This window comes from Pollachius pollachius, assembly GCF_949987615.1.
Source record: "Pollachius pollachius genome assembly, chromosome: 3".
NCBI classification, from domain to species: Eukaryota; Metazoa; Chordata; class Actinopteri; order Gadiformes; family Gadidae; genus Pollachius; species Pollachius pollachius.
The window spans coordinates 2,371,160-2,386,159 of record NC_136936.1 but is presented as its reverse complement, the minus strand read 5'-3'; the positions used below and the strand labels follow the sequence as shown (position 1 = coordinate 2,386,159).

The following is a 15,000-nucleotide window of genomic DNA, read 5'->3' as shown; positions in this document are numbered from 1 at the left end:
ATAATCGCATATATTTTATATTTTTTGTGGGGGGAGGGATCATGGTTTGAGTGGTGGTCAAGCGAATGATTGAACATACTATAGCGACTATAGTTATATAAACAGTTAATACAGTTCGCACTTCGTTTAAAGTCAGCGTTACCTCTCCCCCATGGCCATCGAACACCCCGAAGATCGACGGGTGGCTCCTGTTGACCGGGTCGGCCAGCACCTCGAAGCGGTCCTCCATGTGGTCCCGCCGGCCCTGGATGGAGAACACGGACACGCTGCTGCTCCTGAGCTCCCAGGTCTTGGCGAACTCGGCGTCCGCTCCGCCGAACGCGTCCTTCTGCATGATCTCCGCCACCTTCCCCTTCACCATCTTGACGGCGTCGCGGCTGGACTTGACGATGGTCTTGACCTCGTCCGTGTGGAAGAAGTAGCTCCACAGCGCCAGGCTGATGCACAGCAGGAACAGGGTCTCCGGTCTGAGCAGAAAGTAACGCATGATCCGACCGAGCAGGGACAGCAGTGTCATGGTACCCTCTATCATCTAAACGCACCGCTCTCTGACGCACGGGTCCCCGGGTCTCAGTCCATGCCAGGCGGCACTGAGCTACTGGACCGCAGCGGTGACTACCACCCTACCACCCGCACTAGAGGCTTCACACTACCACCCGCACTAGAGGCTTCACAGCGAGATGGACGATGTCCCCCGCATCGTGACGGGGATCGCACCGATCCAAAGAGAAAACGACTGGTTTGAAAAGTCCGTACACCTAAAGAAGAACAAAAACACCACGACCGCCGACCTGGTGGACTCTAGCGTGGAGCCCTGCGGTAAACCAGCGGCCGCTCGCCGTCCCTCCGATGCGGTGAATCACCGAGCAGAGAGCAGAGAGCAGTGGGCTCGGCCACCAGAGACGAGACGATAGCGTTCAGCTCCGCCACACCAAGCGAGCCCGCACAGCCGCACACTGAAGAACCGGCTCTCGGTCACAGACTCCTCATGGCCACTCACACATCCCCCCCGGAATAGCGGTGTGTGTGTGTGCGTGTGCGTGTGTTTGTGTGTGCGTGTGTGTGTTTGTGTACGTGTGTGAGCGTGTGTGTGTGGATCCCCGCTCGCATTCCCAGCTGCTGCTGCCTCCTGCCTGTGGGGGGAGTGTGCTCCAGAGAGGGTCTGTGTTCCGGAGGGTCTGTGTTCTAGAGGGTCTGTGTTCTAGAGGGTCTGTGTTCTAGAGGGTCTGTGTTCTAGAGGGTCTGGAGGGTCTGTGTTCTAGAGGGTCTGTGTTCTAGAGGGTCTGTGTTCTAGAGGGTCTGGAGGGTCTGTGTTCTAGAGGGTCTGTGTTCCAGAGAGGGTCTGTGTTCCGGAGGGTCTGTGTTCTAAAGAGGGTCTGTGTTCTAGAGGGTCTGTGTTCTAGAGGGTCTGTGTTCCGGAGGGTCTGTGTTCTAAAGAGGGTCTGTGTTCTAGAGGGTCTGTGTTCTAGAGGGTCTGTGTTCTAGAGGGTCTGGAGGGTCTGTGTTCTAGAGGGTCTGTGTTCTAGAGGGTCTGTGTTCTAGAGGGTCTGGAGGGTCTGTGTTCTAGAGGGTCTGTGTTCCAGAGAGGGTCTGTGTTCCGGAGGGTCTGTGTTCTAAAGAGGGTCTGTGTTCTAGAGGGTCTGTGTTCTAGAGGGTCTGTGTTCCGGAGGGTCTGTGTTCTAAAGAGGGTCTGTGTTCTAGAGGGTCTGTGTTCTAGAGGGTCTGTGTTCTAGAGGGTCTGGAGGGTCTGTGTTCTAGAGGGTCTGTGTTCTAGAGAGGGTCTGTGTTCTAGAGGGTCTGTGTTCCGGAGGGTCTGTGTTCTAAAGAGGGTATGGGTTCCAGAGGGTCTGTGTTCAACAGGGTCTGTGTTCTAGAGGGTCTGTGTTCTAGAGAGGGTCTGTGTTCTAGAGGGTCTGTGTTCTAGAGGGTCTGTGTTCTAGAGGGTCTGTGTTCTAGAGAGGGTCTGTGTTCTAGAGGGTCTGTGTTCTAGAGGGTCTGTGTTCAAGAGGGTCTGTGTTCTAGAGAGGGTCTGTGTTCTAGAGGGTCTGTGTTCTAGAGAGGGTCTGTGTTCTAGAGGGTCTGTGTTCTAGAGAGGGTCTGTGTTCTAGAGGGTCTGTGTTCTAGAGAGGGTCTGTGTTCTAGAGGGTCTGTGTTCCGGAGGGTCTGTGTTCCGGAGGGTCTGTGTTCTAGAGAGGGTCTGTGTTCTAGAGGGTCTGTGTTCCGGAGGGTCTGTGTTCTAGAGGGTCTATGTTCCGGAGGGTCTGTGTTCTAGAGGGTCTATGTTCCGGAGGGTCTGTGTTCTAGAGGGTCTATGTTCCGGAGGGTCTGTGTTCCGGAGGGTCTGTGTTCTAGAGAGGGTCTGTGTTCTAGAGGGTCTGTGTTCCGGAGGGTCTGTGTTCCGGAGGGTCTGTGTTCTAGAGGGTCTATGTTCCGGAGGGTCTGTGTTCTAGAGAGGGTCGTTCTAGAGCCAAGACCGCAGCACTCGGACCATGTGTGGGTAGGGGGGGGGGGCGCTGGGCTGCGTGTGCGTGTGTGTCAGCTTCAACTGATTAAACAAATTCATTTAAAATGTAATTATGTGTGCTCAGGTGAGGAAAAACACCACTCATCATACCAATTATCCAAATATGTAATATGCCCCGTTAGATTGGCCTGGGATAGATGATTGCTATAAGCGCTTTAATAGACCTGCAATGAACAACTTAACCCTTAGGTTTTAATTTAGCGTCAACAACCTCTCGTTACGTGGGCTTGATTAACAGGACATGATGGTGGCGTATAGGCAGAGAGAAACGGACCGTTTTACTATTAGCTGTTTGAAATCTCCAGAAACACGCGACTGACTCACCCGTCATAAATAAACGTGTGAATGTGGTTCACTGCGAACACCGACCACCATCCGTGACACCCTCCGCCACATGCATACATCAACCAGTCCCTCCAGAAAAACGCGATTATGCGATCGCATAATTCAACGCATAATCAGCCAAAGTCCGCATATTCATGCGGGGGCCGCATTTTTTCAAATATGCCGCACTTTCACCGCATAAATTACCGATTTCAGCGCAAAATATGCGGGGCGTGCATGATTTCATAATCCCTGCATTTTCGTTGCAAAAAAGTCACATATATTTTAGCAGAAAGTTGAAAAATGTTGCGTTTACGTCACACAAGAGCAGCCATTTCCCCCTGTTGCCATGGAAACGTTATGAAATGACGTAATTACGCGACGTGAATGTCTTCGAAAAGCTGGATTTTTCGCAAGTTCCCGCAATTTTTGCAAGTTCCCGCAATTTCATCGCATAAAATTGCATAAATATGCCACATATTTCATCGCATTTTTTAAGAAATCGTGCCGCATAATCAAGGATTTTTGGCCGCAACAATCACAAAAAAACGCCGCATTTTTCTGGAGGGACTGATCAACATGCATGTACACACACAACTCCAAAACTGCCCAACTACCGACCACCGACCAAATAAACTAATTATGATTTTACTGATTTTACGAAACTAATGCGACGCAACGTTCTACACGGGTAAATTAAAGGGGCGCACCCAAACACCGTGCTGCTGCTGCTGGGTGACTGAGAGCTCAGCGAACGCTCTTGGAGAAAGGAGCCACGATTTCTCCTGTTGCAAGAGTCGATGCTAAGCAAAACGATTTCATTTCGTAAGTGACTTGTTGTTCTTGCACAAAACAGTGTTCTGTAATTCCTCACACCGATGATGAAAGTAAGTTTTGTAAATGTCTGTTCTCGATATATTTAGCAGAAGCGAGTATCCAAAACGTCAGTAATCTTGGTAGGTCTAGGCTGCACAATGTTGTGGTGTTAAGAACGTATTTTCATCTGTTTTGGTTGTTGCATTGAGATAACAAATACATTTGAGTAAAGATTAGTAGGCTATCTGCCTGTGTAAATAGGGAGGGATGGTTATGCAAAGAAATGTAATGCAAAGCTTTGCGTTTTTTTCTTCTAATTGCATTTATCATGAAATGAGGAAAGAACAGTAGAAAAGGGACGATTTCTAAAAGGGAAGAACACAGTTTCTTCTCACTGAAACGGACACATTGGCACATTGTTTTTCACTTCGTTGTACCATGGAGTTTTTTTCACATTGACACACTATATTTGTACCCTGAACTGTATGTATGTTTTTATTTTTCATTTTTTATGGCCCTACTCTTGCATGCTTGTACAAAACAAATGTTTATAGGATTTTGATAATTTAGGGCAAAAGCTCCATCAATTTAAGATAGTTTGACAGAAAAATACAGAATGGTGAAGTTATAAACCCTTGTACAAATTAAATGCTTGATAATTTGAAAGTAAAATAAAGTTTATAATTATAATCTTTGAATATCATTTTTTGCCATTTTTTTGTGCCCCTCTGGTTAAACACTGGCCCCCCTAGTAAAATTTGTCTAGAACCGCCACTGATCCACCCACTGACAGGTCTCGACTGGCACGGTTCATTTTCTCTCTCGTCCGGTACATTCGCATTTGACAAGTGGAATATTCCTTATATCTCGGTACAGTGAAATTGAAAAGTAGCATGTTATGGCCAATAATTGTATTTTTATTTTTATTTCGCTATTTCCTTTCAGGCAAAAAAAAGGCAGCCAGAGGGGCCTTTGGGTCATGTGACGTCATCGATTCTCTTCCTGGCTGGGGGAAACGTGCTCACAAACCAGCGTGCTGTGGACTTAAACTCGTTGCTTACAGTAAGTGCTGTTGCCTTTGTCATGCTCGACCAATGATAGTGAGAGTTTACTCGTAATACATACTTGTATATACATGGATATTACTCCAAATCACCCCACGAAGCTGTCGGAATGAGTTCTAAATGCTAGCGGGGCTAACAGTTAGACAGGAGCCTGATACACATTGCTGCTAAGTGGGCTAGCATGTTAGCCTCCTGTATCAACAACCAAAGGATCTCCAACGATCAATCTTTATTAATGGCAGACACATGCGGACCCGATGTCCGCTACCGTGGGGTTAATATCACCTCATGCGTGCCCGTGGTTCTATCACTGAGTATTAGTATGTGACATTAACATGTGGATGACAATCGAATAGTGTTACACATGTTAGGATGTCTTACGTTTGAATAATAATCATTGAATTACTGAGTACTTGCACCTCACAGCCCTTGAACACAACTAGTCTACTCAATCCAATACATGGGAAACTAAAACACGAAACTATATTGTTCTGCGCATCTTTACTTCAAACTTTTTTTTTCTTTTTGTTTTTTACAAGTACACAACAAAAGCAACATTTAAACTGATACAAGATCCTTCTTCTGCACACACACACACACACACACACACACACACACACACACACACACACACACACACACACACACACATATATATATATTCAATTTGTGTTCCTTCATTGCCAGAAGTTAAGTGACAGCGGTAAAGCCACAGGATGGAGTACGTCGAGGCTCCCCCGGTCGCTAGCCAGGGTAGCATGTAAGTAGTCCTCACCAACTGTCTCATTAAACGCCCTGCCAAACACCAAATGAACCCACCATTTAATGGCTGCTTATTGACCCACCGCCCTCCAGCCTGTGCTGCACATGCGGGGTCCCCATCCCCCCTAACCCGGCCAACATGTGTGTGGCCTGCCTGCGCACCACGGTCGACATCTCCGAAGGCATTCCCAAGTCTGTCACGGCCCTCTTCTGTAAGCAGTGTGAAAGGTGGGTACACACTGGACCGCACGGTTCGTCGAGTGTATGGTTGATCCCAGCCGCTGGGAGTCCCAGAGATTACTTTTAGGCCGGATTGCATGGAATCGTTCTGTGAAAATCCCAGCAGAGCTGCCTTTCTGTTGAGTAGCATCAATCTAGGAGACTGTTTGATACAAACCAGACTGCAAATATCCTCTGGATTCCGGCCTCTTCCGGACTGCTTTGATTACTGTGTGTGTGTATCTTGACTGTGTGTGTGTGTGTCTGTGTGTGTATCTTGACTGTGTGTGTGTATCTTGACTGTGTGTGTATCTTGACTGTGTGTGTGTGTCTTGACTGTGTGTGTGTGTCTTGACTGTGTGTGTGTGTCTTGCCTGTGTGTGTGTGTCTTGACTCTGTGTGTGTCTTGACTCTGTGTGTGTATCTGGACTGTGTGTGTGTGTGTCTTGACTGTGTGTGTGTCTTGACTGTGTGTGTATCTTGACTGTGTGTGTATCTTGACTGTGTGTGTATCTTGACTGTGTGTATCTTGACTCTGTGTGTGTCTTGACTCTGTGTGTGTGTGTGTCTTGACTCTGTGTGTGTGTGTGTCTTGACTCTGTGTGTGTGTCTTGACTCTGTGTGTGTGTCTTGACTCTGTGTGTGTGTATCTTGACTGTGTGTATCTTGACTGTGTGCGTATCTTCACTGTGTGTATCTTCACTGTGTGTGTCTGTATCTTGACTGTGTGTGTGTGTATCTTGACTGTGTGTGTGTGTATCTTGACTCTGTCTGTGTGTGTATCTTGACTCTGTCTGTGTGTGTATCTTGACTCTGTCTGTGTGTGTATCTTGACTGTGTGTGTGTGTATCTTGACTTTGTGTGTGTGTGTATCTTGACTGTGTGTGTGTAGGTACTTGCAGCCTCCAGCCACATGGATTCAGTGTGCTCTGGAATCCAGGGAGCTGCTGGCTCTGTGCCTGAAGAAACTGAAGGGCTCCATGACTAAAGTAAGCATTCCTGTGTCTCCCAGCGCCCATCTCACAGCTCCGTCTCCACCTCTCTGTTTGTGTTGTTGGGGTTGAAAGGGGTTTTTGAGGTTGGATAGATATGAGATATCCCCTCTGAATGAGCGATGTGACACTGGGAACTAAAAACTTTAAGTATAGAATACAGGTTAAACTGACTTGACAGGCTGTATATTATACAGGTTAAACTGAATTAACATAGACTGTATATTATGCAGGTTAAATTGACTTGACAGACTGTATATCACACGGGTTACACTGACTTGACAGACTGTATATCACACGGGTTAATCTGACTTGACGGACTGTATATAACACAGGTTAAACAGACTTTCCATATGTACATTGGTAGACACTATCATGGACTACAAACCAGTACATAGTAGCTTACTGGTTGACATTTAGACCGTGTATTTTTCGATGACAGTTTTGGGGTATTTCCTGAATCCCTCAATCCACATTCTTGATTCTATAAATACTGTGCAGCCATGGTCCCGGTGGTGAAACCAACAACAATCCCGCTCAGCATCGGGTTTTGATTTCAGAGTTTGCACGGAGAGGAGGGGCTACTCAGACCGTCGGCTGTTGAGTGTATTTGTGAGGGAGATGGGCAAGGAGGAGGCAAGAGAAAGACTATTTAAGACTGAGACTATTTAAGACGCTGAAGATAGATCTAAGATATGTTAAGATCGTTATTTCATCCCATACATGAGAAATTCACTTGTTACAGCAGCCCATGGAATTCAAAAAGGTGCAATAAAAAAAAAATCAAGTTATAGTATCTCCAGCATGCATACATGAAAAAAATCAGTGTTTACAATGCTGTGCCATAGGGGCTTAGATGTACACTAGGGGTTACACAACAGTTGAGGCTAAAAGGTCCTTCAACACCGAATTGACTACTTCATTCAAATGTACTGTGGAAAGTGCACATGATTTACATTGAAGTATTAGGTGACTGATTAGTGACAGCGCAACGATTCATAACAGTTGTGTTGTCGGAAAAATAAATCGAAAACCAATGTGGCGGTCAATGCCGTCACATATATCGCTGTAAGTGTGCAGCCCTCGGATGTATTGCTGACCTCACACACGGACACTCTCCCCTTTTATAAGGATCAGCCTGACCTTTACCTTGCTTTCTCTTGACCTCATCAATGTAAATCCCTCCCCTCAGGTGCGGCTCATCGACGCTGGCTTCCTGTGGACAGAGCCTCACTCCAAAAGGATCAAGCTGAAAGTGACCATACAGAAGGAGGTGAGAACATGTGTGAACCCGGTCGGCTCTTATCCTTTTTGAGTCATCCCCCCCCCCCCCCCCCCCCGTCTCGCGCTTTGGATGGATTCATTATTAATGAATTATGTCTAAGTCTAAGCCGTCTGCCCGTGGAGGTGTTGGAGCGATGTGTGTGTCGAGTTAAGTGTTCAGAGGCCTCCGATGTCTCGGGTGTTCCAGAGAAAGTAGAGTCTCTCTGTGCTCTCAGCTCTCTGACCTTTCCTGAGAACCTGAGCCATGAGCGCTCAGAGCCGAGTCCTTTGTCTCCGACCTGGGGAGATTCTGTGCGATACGGACTCTGAATCCCGCGCAGCCCCACTGGCCTGCCCGCCAAGCGGCCACCTCAGACTTTTAACGAGGCCGTGCCATTTCATGTGTTGTTTGCGGTGGGATCGCTGGCCTAGAAACCCAGCTCATTGTGGGAGACCGGTGAACTTTGTCCTGCGTCTCAGGACAGGCCCAGCATGTGATCCAACCGTGTGTGTGTGTGTGTGTGTGTGTGTGTGTGTGTGTGTGTGTGTGTGTGTGTGTGTGTGCACCTGCCTGCTGAAGGTGATGAACGGCGCCATCCTGCAGCAGGTGTTTGTGGTGGAGTTCGTCATCCAGTACCAGATGTGTGATGACTGCCACCGCGTGGAGGCCAAGGACTTCTGGAAGGCGGTGGTGCAAGTGAGGCAGAAGGTAGGAGGCCGGAACGGAGCGGCTCCATGGAGTGTGGCTGACCTCCCGTCTGTTATTCGTTGGATCCTTCCTCGCGGATTGTTTTGGGAGGGGTCAGCTGTTAACTTCCTGTTCACCCTTTAGCTTGGGTTAACGTTATGCTCTTCAGATTCATCGCATCATTTACTTTTATAGATTTGGTTCGACATCTCTACTGACAGGATGGTATCTTTATTCTTCGGTTCAATAAACGTTTGTCTTTTCCTTCCAAGCTGCCGACTTTGTTCTGTAATCGGACAGCGTTTTTACAATGAGTTTTTAAAACTTTTTATATCTTGGGAAAGACACTCAGGATGGTTTGCTGTGTTGCCAGATGGAGCTTCTCACACAGGGATGCTTTGACTCACAAATGCATTTGAGACAATAGTTCATATTTTGTTCATTTACATTCAGGGCATTCAGCTGACGCTTTTGTCCAAAAAGACTTACAATAAGTACATGTGTTTTATTGTTCCCCGTATACAACAGAGATAGATAGGATAAGATGCTGCACAATACTAAGTACTTTTTTAAAGTGCAAGGACGTACAACATACAATAAGTATGTGCATTAACTTCCAGGATGTACAACATACAGTAAAGTTCCTACTTTATCTCCCCATCACAGTTCATCAATGTCTACCTTGCCATGGCTGTAATGTGTGTCTATTTGACAGACTTCCCACAAGAAGACGTTTTATTATCTGGAGCAGCTGATCCTGAAGCACAAACTCCACACCAACGCCCTCAACATCAAAGAGATCCACGGTAGGTCCACGCATCCATCACCTAAAGATCTTCCATCACAAGTGGCCTGTGATGTTCCACAGTTGGGCTCTGTTTGGATGGATGATGAATCAAATTTTGACCGCGATTTCGATTTTAGCGTCAAACGATCACAAAACTAATATAATCGAGTACTATTTTGTTTTTCATTACAAGTTTTTATAGAAAGTGCAGAACAGCTGGATACATATCTGTACATTATTCTAGATTTGAACATTTTCTTTTTGACCATTTTGTGTATTTCTTTTAAGGCGAAATTTCAAATTCTCAGTTACAAAGAATTTTCGGGAGAGACATGCTAAACAAATACATCATGATTTCAAACTCAAAAATAATCTTTGAATAATCGTGATTCCAATATTGACCAACACAATCGTGATTATTATTTTTTCCATTTGTTCCATAATCAAGCAGCCCTAGTTCTAGGGGAGCTAGTCCCCCTTTTTCCTGGGCGGGGTATCATATGAGACCTGCTGCTCGGGAAACGAGACGAATGCTCCTCCAACCCAAGGCCAAACCGCAGCGTTGGTGTCTTTGACCGTTATACGTTCCCGGATTCGTAGTTGTTTTCTTTTGCCGTCGCTTGAGCAAGTCTTTGTTAAAGTAACTACAGCACATGTGAGCAGGTCTTAGTGTTTGATAAGAAGAAAGTCCATCCGGTCCCAACGGAGACCAGATCCCCCCCAGATGTTTTTGTCCCCTCAGAATGTGGCGGGAGGACTGAGAGAATGCCATGTTGGAGAGAGGGAAGAGAGGGAAGAGAGGGAGAGAGGGAGAGGGAGAGAGGGAGAGAGGGAGAGTTGGAGAGAGGGGGAGGAGAGGGAGAGAGGGAGAGGGGGAGAGAGGGGGAGGAGAGGGAGAGAGGGAGGAGATGGAGAGAGGGGGAGGAGAGGGAGGAGAGGGAAGGTAGGGAGAGGGAAGAGAGGGGGAGAGAGAGAGGGGGAGGAGAGGGGAGAGAGGGAGGAGAGGGCGAGAGGGAGAGAGGGAGAGAGGGAGAGTGTTGCCGTCTGCAGGCAGAGGCTGACTCAAGGCAGCACCAGACACGCGCCCTGCCGTCTGCGCCGCAGACGCCTCTGCACTCGGGCCGTCTTAAAGACCAGGTTGGCGCTGGAGCAAAACGTAAATGAGCTCCACATCTCGGCACGAGTTGAAAGCGCCAAGTAGGCTTCCACATGTGGCGTGCATGTGCGTGAGTTGCAAAGGGAAGGCCTGTGTGTCGAGTCTTTTTGCGTAGGATCCATTGGCTGACGGCTGGTGATGTGTGTTCTCTCAGACGGGATTGATTTCTACTACGCCACCAAGCAGCACGCCCTGAAGATGACAGACTTCCTCCAGTGCACGGTGCCTTGCAGGTCAGTGCTGGGCGTCTCTATCTGAAGACGGCCCGTCGTCTCCTGATCTGAACCATTAACATCGCTGCTAACTACCTGCTACATGCGTAAAGTTTATTTTGAGCAAACAAAGAATGTTTTAGAAATACGACCCTTGCCTTCAAGATAAAAGCCATCGTGGCTGATTTTAACTTTGTAGAATTCACAAACCTCTTTTAAGGTCGTTAGCTCTTAAGTCAGTTTGATATGACATCATTTCAACGATACGGACCCCATGAGTGTGACTTCTTATTGAACCGGTCACGTTAGCGTCGTCGGTTCTGTTCCGAGTCCAGTGGTTGTGGCCTTGCTCTGCCGGGTGTGTTGGTGACACTGAACCCTCTTGTGTCTAAAGGTCAAAGACGTCCCAGCGCCTGATCTCCCACGACATCCACTCCAACACCTTCAACTACAAGAGCACGTACTCCCTGGAGATCGTGCCCATATGCAAGGTAGGAATCAACGGCCTCACCCCCTACGGGCGGAGCTCGCCGTGGCGTCCTGTCCGTGAATCAGCCCTTCCTCTGAGCACGAGTCCAGAAGAAGTCTGGGAAGTGGCGTCCATTCAGGCCCGCTGCTGAATCCTCTTTCCTTTTGGATCAGAGAAATGTTATATCTTTTAGCCATGTCAGGAATCCTTTGTCTGTTTTGCAGAGCGTGCGTTTGTGAAAATACGATGCTTCTGCATTCCAGGGCTTAGGACCGTCTTCCGATTGTGGTACTCCCCCAGATATGATGCTTCTGCATTCCACCAAATAGAACTGTCCTCTGATCCTAATCGTGGACCGTGGTTTGCGTATAGTACCGAAATAAAATCAAATAACCTTTTGACAATCTCTGCCCTTTTTTGTTTACTTTTCACAGTTGAACCTTAATCAGATCAGAGGTCTTTAAATTGTTTCGAATATCGACCAAAAACATTTAAATTTACATTCAGGGCATTTAGCAGAAGACTCAAAACTCACCTGTTCAGAGTTCACCTCGACTCTGCATAGAAACCAAGGCACAGCCACCATTGAATGTTGTACGTCCTGGCACTTGCACATTGCACTTATTCAAGGTACTTAATTGTGTAGCATCTACAGTAGCTGCTATCGTTGCTTTACACGGGGAATGGGTAGCCTAGCGATTGTAATACTCGCACTTGGTTCTATGAACATCTTTACTGTACCGACAGCGATATATTGTTTCACTTCTTATGACAAATGTACTTATTGTAACAAATACACTTATTGTAAGTCGCTTTGGATAAAAGCGTCTGCTAAATGCCCTAAATGTAAATGTAAATGTAGCAGATGCTTTTATCCAAAGCGGCTTACAGTACATACATTTGTCAGAACATTTGCGGTGGGGGTCACCGGTCAACGGTTGTCTTTAACCTGGCCTCTCCCCCCCCCCCCAGGACAACGTGGTGTGTCTCCCCCCGCGGCTGGCCCAGAGCCTGGGCAACATGGGGCAGGTGTGTGTGTGTGTCCGGGTCACCAGCACCATCCATCTCATTGACCCGCGCACCCTCCAGAGTGAGTACCCCCCCCCAGTTAGTTATCCACACAGCTCCTCACACAGGAGCTCTGTGGAGCTGGGTGGATAACTCCCCTCACATCAGTCGACACTCCAGCTTACAATGTCGTTGTAATTGTAAGCTATAGTGTCGATTGATCTCCTCATGCTGTTTTTAGTATGAGGAGATCTCTCTGTAGCGTGTAACGGGTTCGGCTTACCTTAGGAGGTTGTGCTCGTTGACTCGTAACCGAAAGTTTGCTAGTTCGAACCCCGGCTCATCCTGGAGTGTCGAGGTGTCCCTGAGCAAGACGCCCATCCCTGACTGCTCCTGAAGTGCTGGCTGTCGCCCTGCGTGGGTCACTCCGCCATGGGTGTCTGTCTTTTGTTGCGTTCACGTGCGCCGATTGTGTAGCGCAGTGGTTCTTAAAGTCTTTCTACTACAGCAGCCCCTCTACGACCTTCTTTCAGCCGAGTACCCCTTCACCGGCACAAAACATTTTGGGGAGATTTTATTTCTAAAATGAACATAAATAATGTGTGTGCGTTGTGTTTGGCCATGTAAACATGAACATTTAAAGGGTGCAAATGCTCACATTTTAGTGAGAAACATGGGCCTGTGCTTCGTGCAACTGTTGGATAATTTCTCCCCACAAACGAAGCGCTAACAGTGGAGGCTCAGAGCGTGTAGAGGGGAATCCCATTCAATATATTCCTCCTGAAACACTTTGGTCTTTTTCACGGATTCTCCTTGCTGTCAGATTTACGATTCATGGGGGGGGGCGTAATCTCCTGACTGCAGAGCAGAACGCCCGTTCCGTCTGAAAGGCTCCCACTTCAAAAGCCTTGTTTGCTTCAGCTCGTAACGCCAGCCTGCTCAGGAAGTGTTCCAATCTCACCATCGGCCCTTAATCATCATCAGCCCCTCCAAAGACCCCGGGGCCGGGGAGAGCGCGTGCTGCCGTTGGACGGAAACGCGGGCCGCCAGAGAAACGCTTGAAGACGCGCTGCGTTATTGGACACGGAGCGCCACCTGGGGGTTGTGTGCCCCTTACTGTGACCCTAACCTTCCCCTGTGTCCCCCTAACCTTCCCCTGTGTCCCCCTTACCCTCCCCTGTCTCCCCCTTACCCTCCCCTGTCTCCCCCTTACCCTCCCCCGTCTCCCCCCTGTCTCCGTCTCCCCGTCTCCCCCTCTCTCCCCCGGTCTCCTCCCTGTCACCCCCTGTCTCCCCCATCTCCCCCCGTCTCTCCCCTACCTCCCTGTCTCTCCCGTCTCCCCTGTCTCTCCCTGTCTCCCCCCTACCTCCCTGTCTCTCCCCTTGTCTCCCCCTATCCCCCTGTCTCCCCCCTGTAACCCCCTCTCTCCCCCTGCCTCCCCCCGTCTCTCCCTGTCTCCTCCCTGTCTCCCCCGTCTTCCCCCTACCTCCCGTGCCTCCCCCTGTCTCCCTGTCTCTCCCCTGTCTTCCCCATCGCCCCCGCCTCCCCTGTCTCCCCCCCCACCCCCTGTCTCCCCCTGTCTCCTGGGCCGTTGCCGTCTGGTTCTGTGCTGGAGGCAGCGCTCTGTGGGCCACATGTCCCCCCGCCTGCGTCCCATCAGAGGCTCCACCGGGTCCAGCCGGCCGTCTGCACCGTGCACTCAGACTGGGCGTGCACTCAGCCTGAGCGTGCATTCAGCCTGAGCGTGCACTCAGCCTGGGCGTGCACTCAGCCTGAGCGTGCACTCAGCCTGGGCGTGCACTCAGCCTGGGCGTGCACTCAGCCTGGGCGTGCGTCGCGGCGCTGGCCAGGATGTGTAACCAGACTCGTTAAAGCTGAGTGGCGGTTTTCGTTTTTAGTTGAAGCCCTGGAAATCCTTTGTTTCCCGCCGTCCCTCGGCCGGCGGCGAGGACGTGGTCCAGCGCCGGCGAAGCTGATTGGAGGGTTTCCGTCGGCTTTCAATGGCCGCCGCATCGATCCGTCTGGGAGGGCGGACCTCAGAGGGAAAGACTTGACCTACCGGAGCGTCGGAGCAGGAACGCGTTGAGGGAACGTGTTGGGTGGTTTCGGGACGGGAAGATTTCGTGCACTCGGCGGCCGTTGTGTTTGTGCTCACGGCGTGACATCGGAGTGTGAGGAGGAGGAGGATGAGGAGGAGGAGGATGAGGAGGAGGAGGATGAGGCTGATGAGGATGAGGAAGCTGAGGTAGAGTAGGTTGATGATGATGAAGATGCTGATGATAATGAGGATGCTGAGGAAGAGGAGGATGAGGATGATGAGGATAAAGATGCTGATAAGGTGTAGGATGAGGCTGATGAAGATGCTGATGATGAGGATGCTGAGGTAGAGGAGGAGGAGGATGATGAGGATAAAGATGCTGATGAGGCTGATGATGATGATGGTGATGATGATGAGGCCCATTGTGTCCGGACCCCCCAGTTGCGGAGGTGGACGGCAGCACGTACTGGCGCTACCCCTTCAACAGCCTGTGCAGCCCGCGGCAGCTGGAGGAGTTCATCGTCATGGACACCGAGGTCATCCGGGACCTCCATCTGGGGGCGGGGGCGGGCTTTAGATCCAATAAGGTGAGTGTGTGCCTTGATTGTGTTATGTGCACCCCGTCTTTAGTGTGTGTGTGTATATTCTCAGTGCGTGTGTGTGTTCTCAGTGGGTGGG

The 15,000-nt window shown here is 49.2% G+C and overlaps 2 protein-coding genes across 2 annotated transcripts in view; one reads left to right on the top strand and one right to left on the bottom strand.

Annotated features, from left to right (window-relative positions):
* Positions 1–1,071, bottom strand: part of ppm1lb (protein phosphatase, Mg2+/Mn2+ dependent, 1Lb) — a 16,193-nt gene extending 15,122 nt beyond the window's left edge. The window contains 1 exon segment of the mRNA XM_079732465.1: positions 143–1,071. Within this exon segment, the coding sequence (XP_079588591.1) occupies positions 143–532 (390 nt within the window). The 5' untranslated portion in view covers positions 533–1,071.
* A 3,599-nt stretch (positions 1,072–4,670) lies between these two features.
* Positions 4,671–15,000, top strand: part of nmd3 (NMD3 ribosome export adaptor) — a 15,090-nt gene continuing 4,760 nt past the window's right edge. Inside the window, exons 1-11 of the mRNA XM_079732457.1 lie at positions 4,671–4,726; positions 5,416–5,488; positions 5,584–5,718; positions 6,602–6,698; positions 7,894–7,974; positions 8,545–8,673; positions 9,368–9,458; positions 10,750–10,828; positions 11,202–11,298; positions 12,249–12,366; positions 14,764–14,909. Of these exons, the coding sequence (XP_079588583.1) occupies positions 5,445–5,488; positions 5,584–5,718; positions 6,602–6,698; positions 7,894–7,974; positions 8,545–8,673; positions 9,368–9,458; positions 10,750–10,828; positions 11,202–11,298; positions 12,249–12,366; positions 14,764–14,909 (1,017 nt within the window). The 5' untranslated portion in view covers positions 4,671–4,726; positions 5,416–5,444. The remainder of the gene's footprint in view (positions 4,727–5,415; positions 5,489–5,583; positions 5,719–6,601; positions 6,699–7,893; positions 7,975–8,544; positions 8,674–9,367; positions 9,459–10,749; positions 10,829–11,201; positions 11,299–12,248; positions 12,367–14,763; positions 14,910–15,000) is intronic.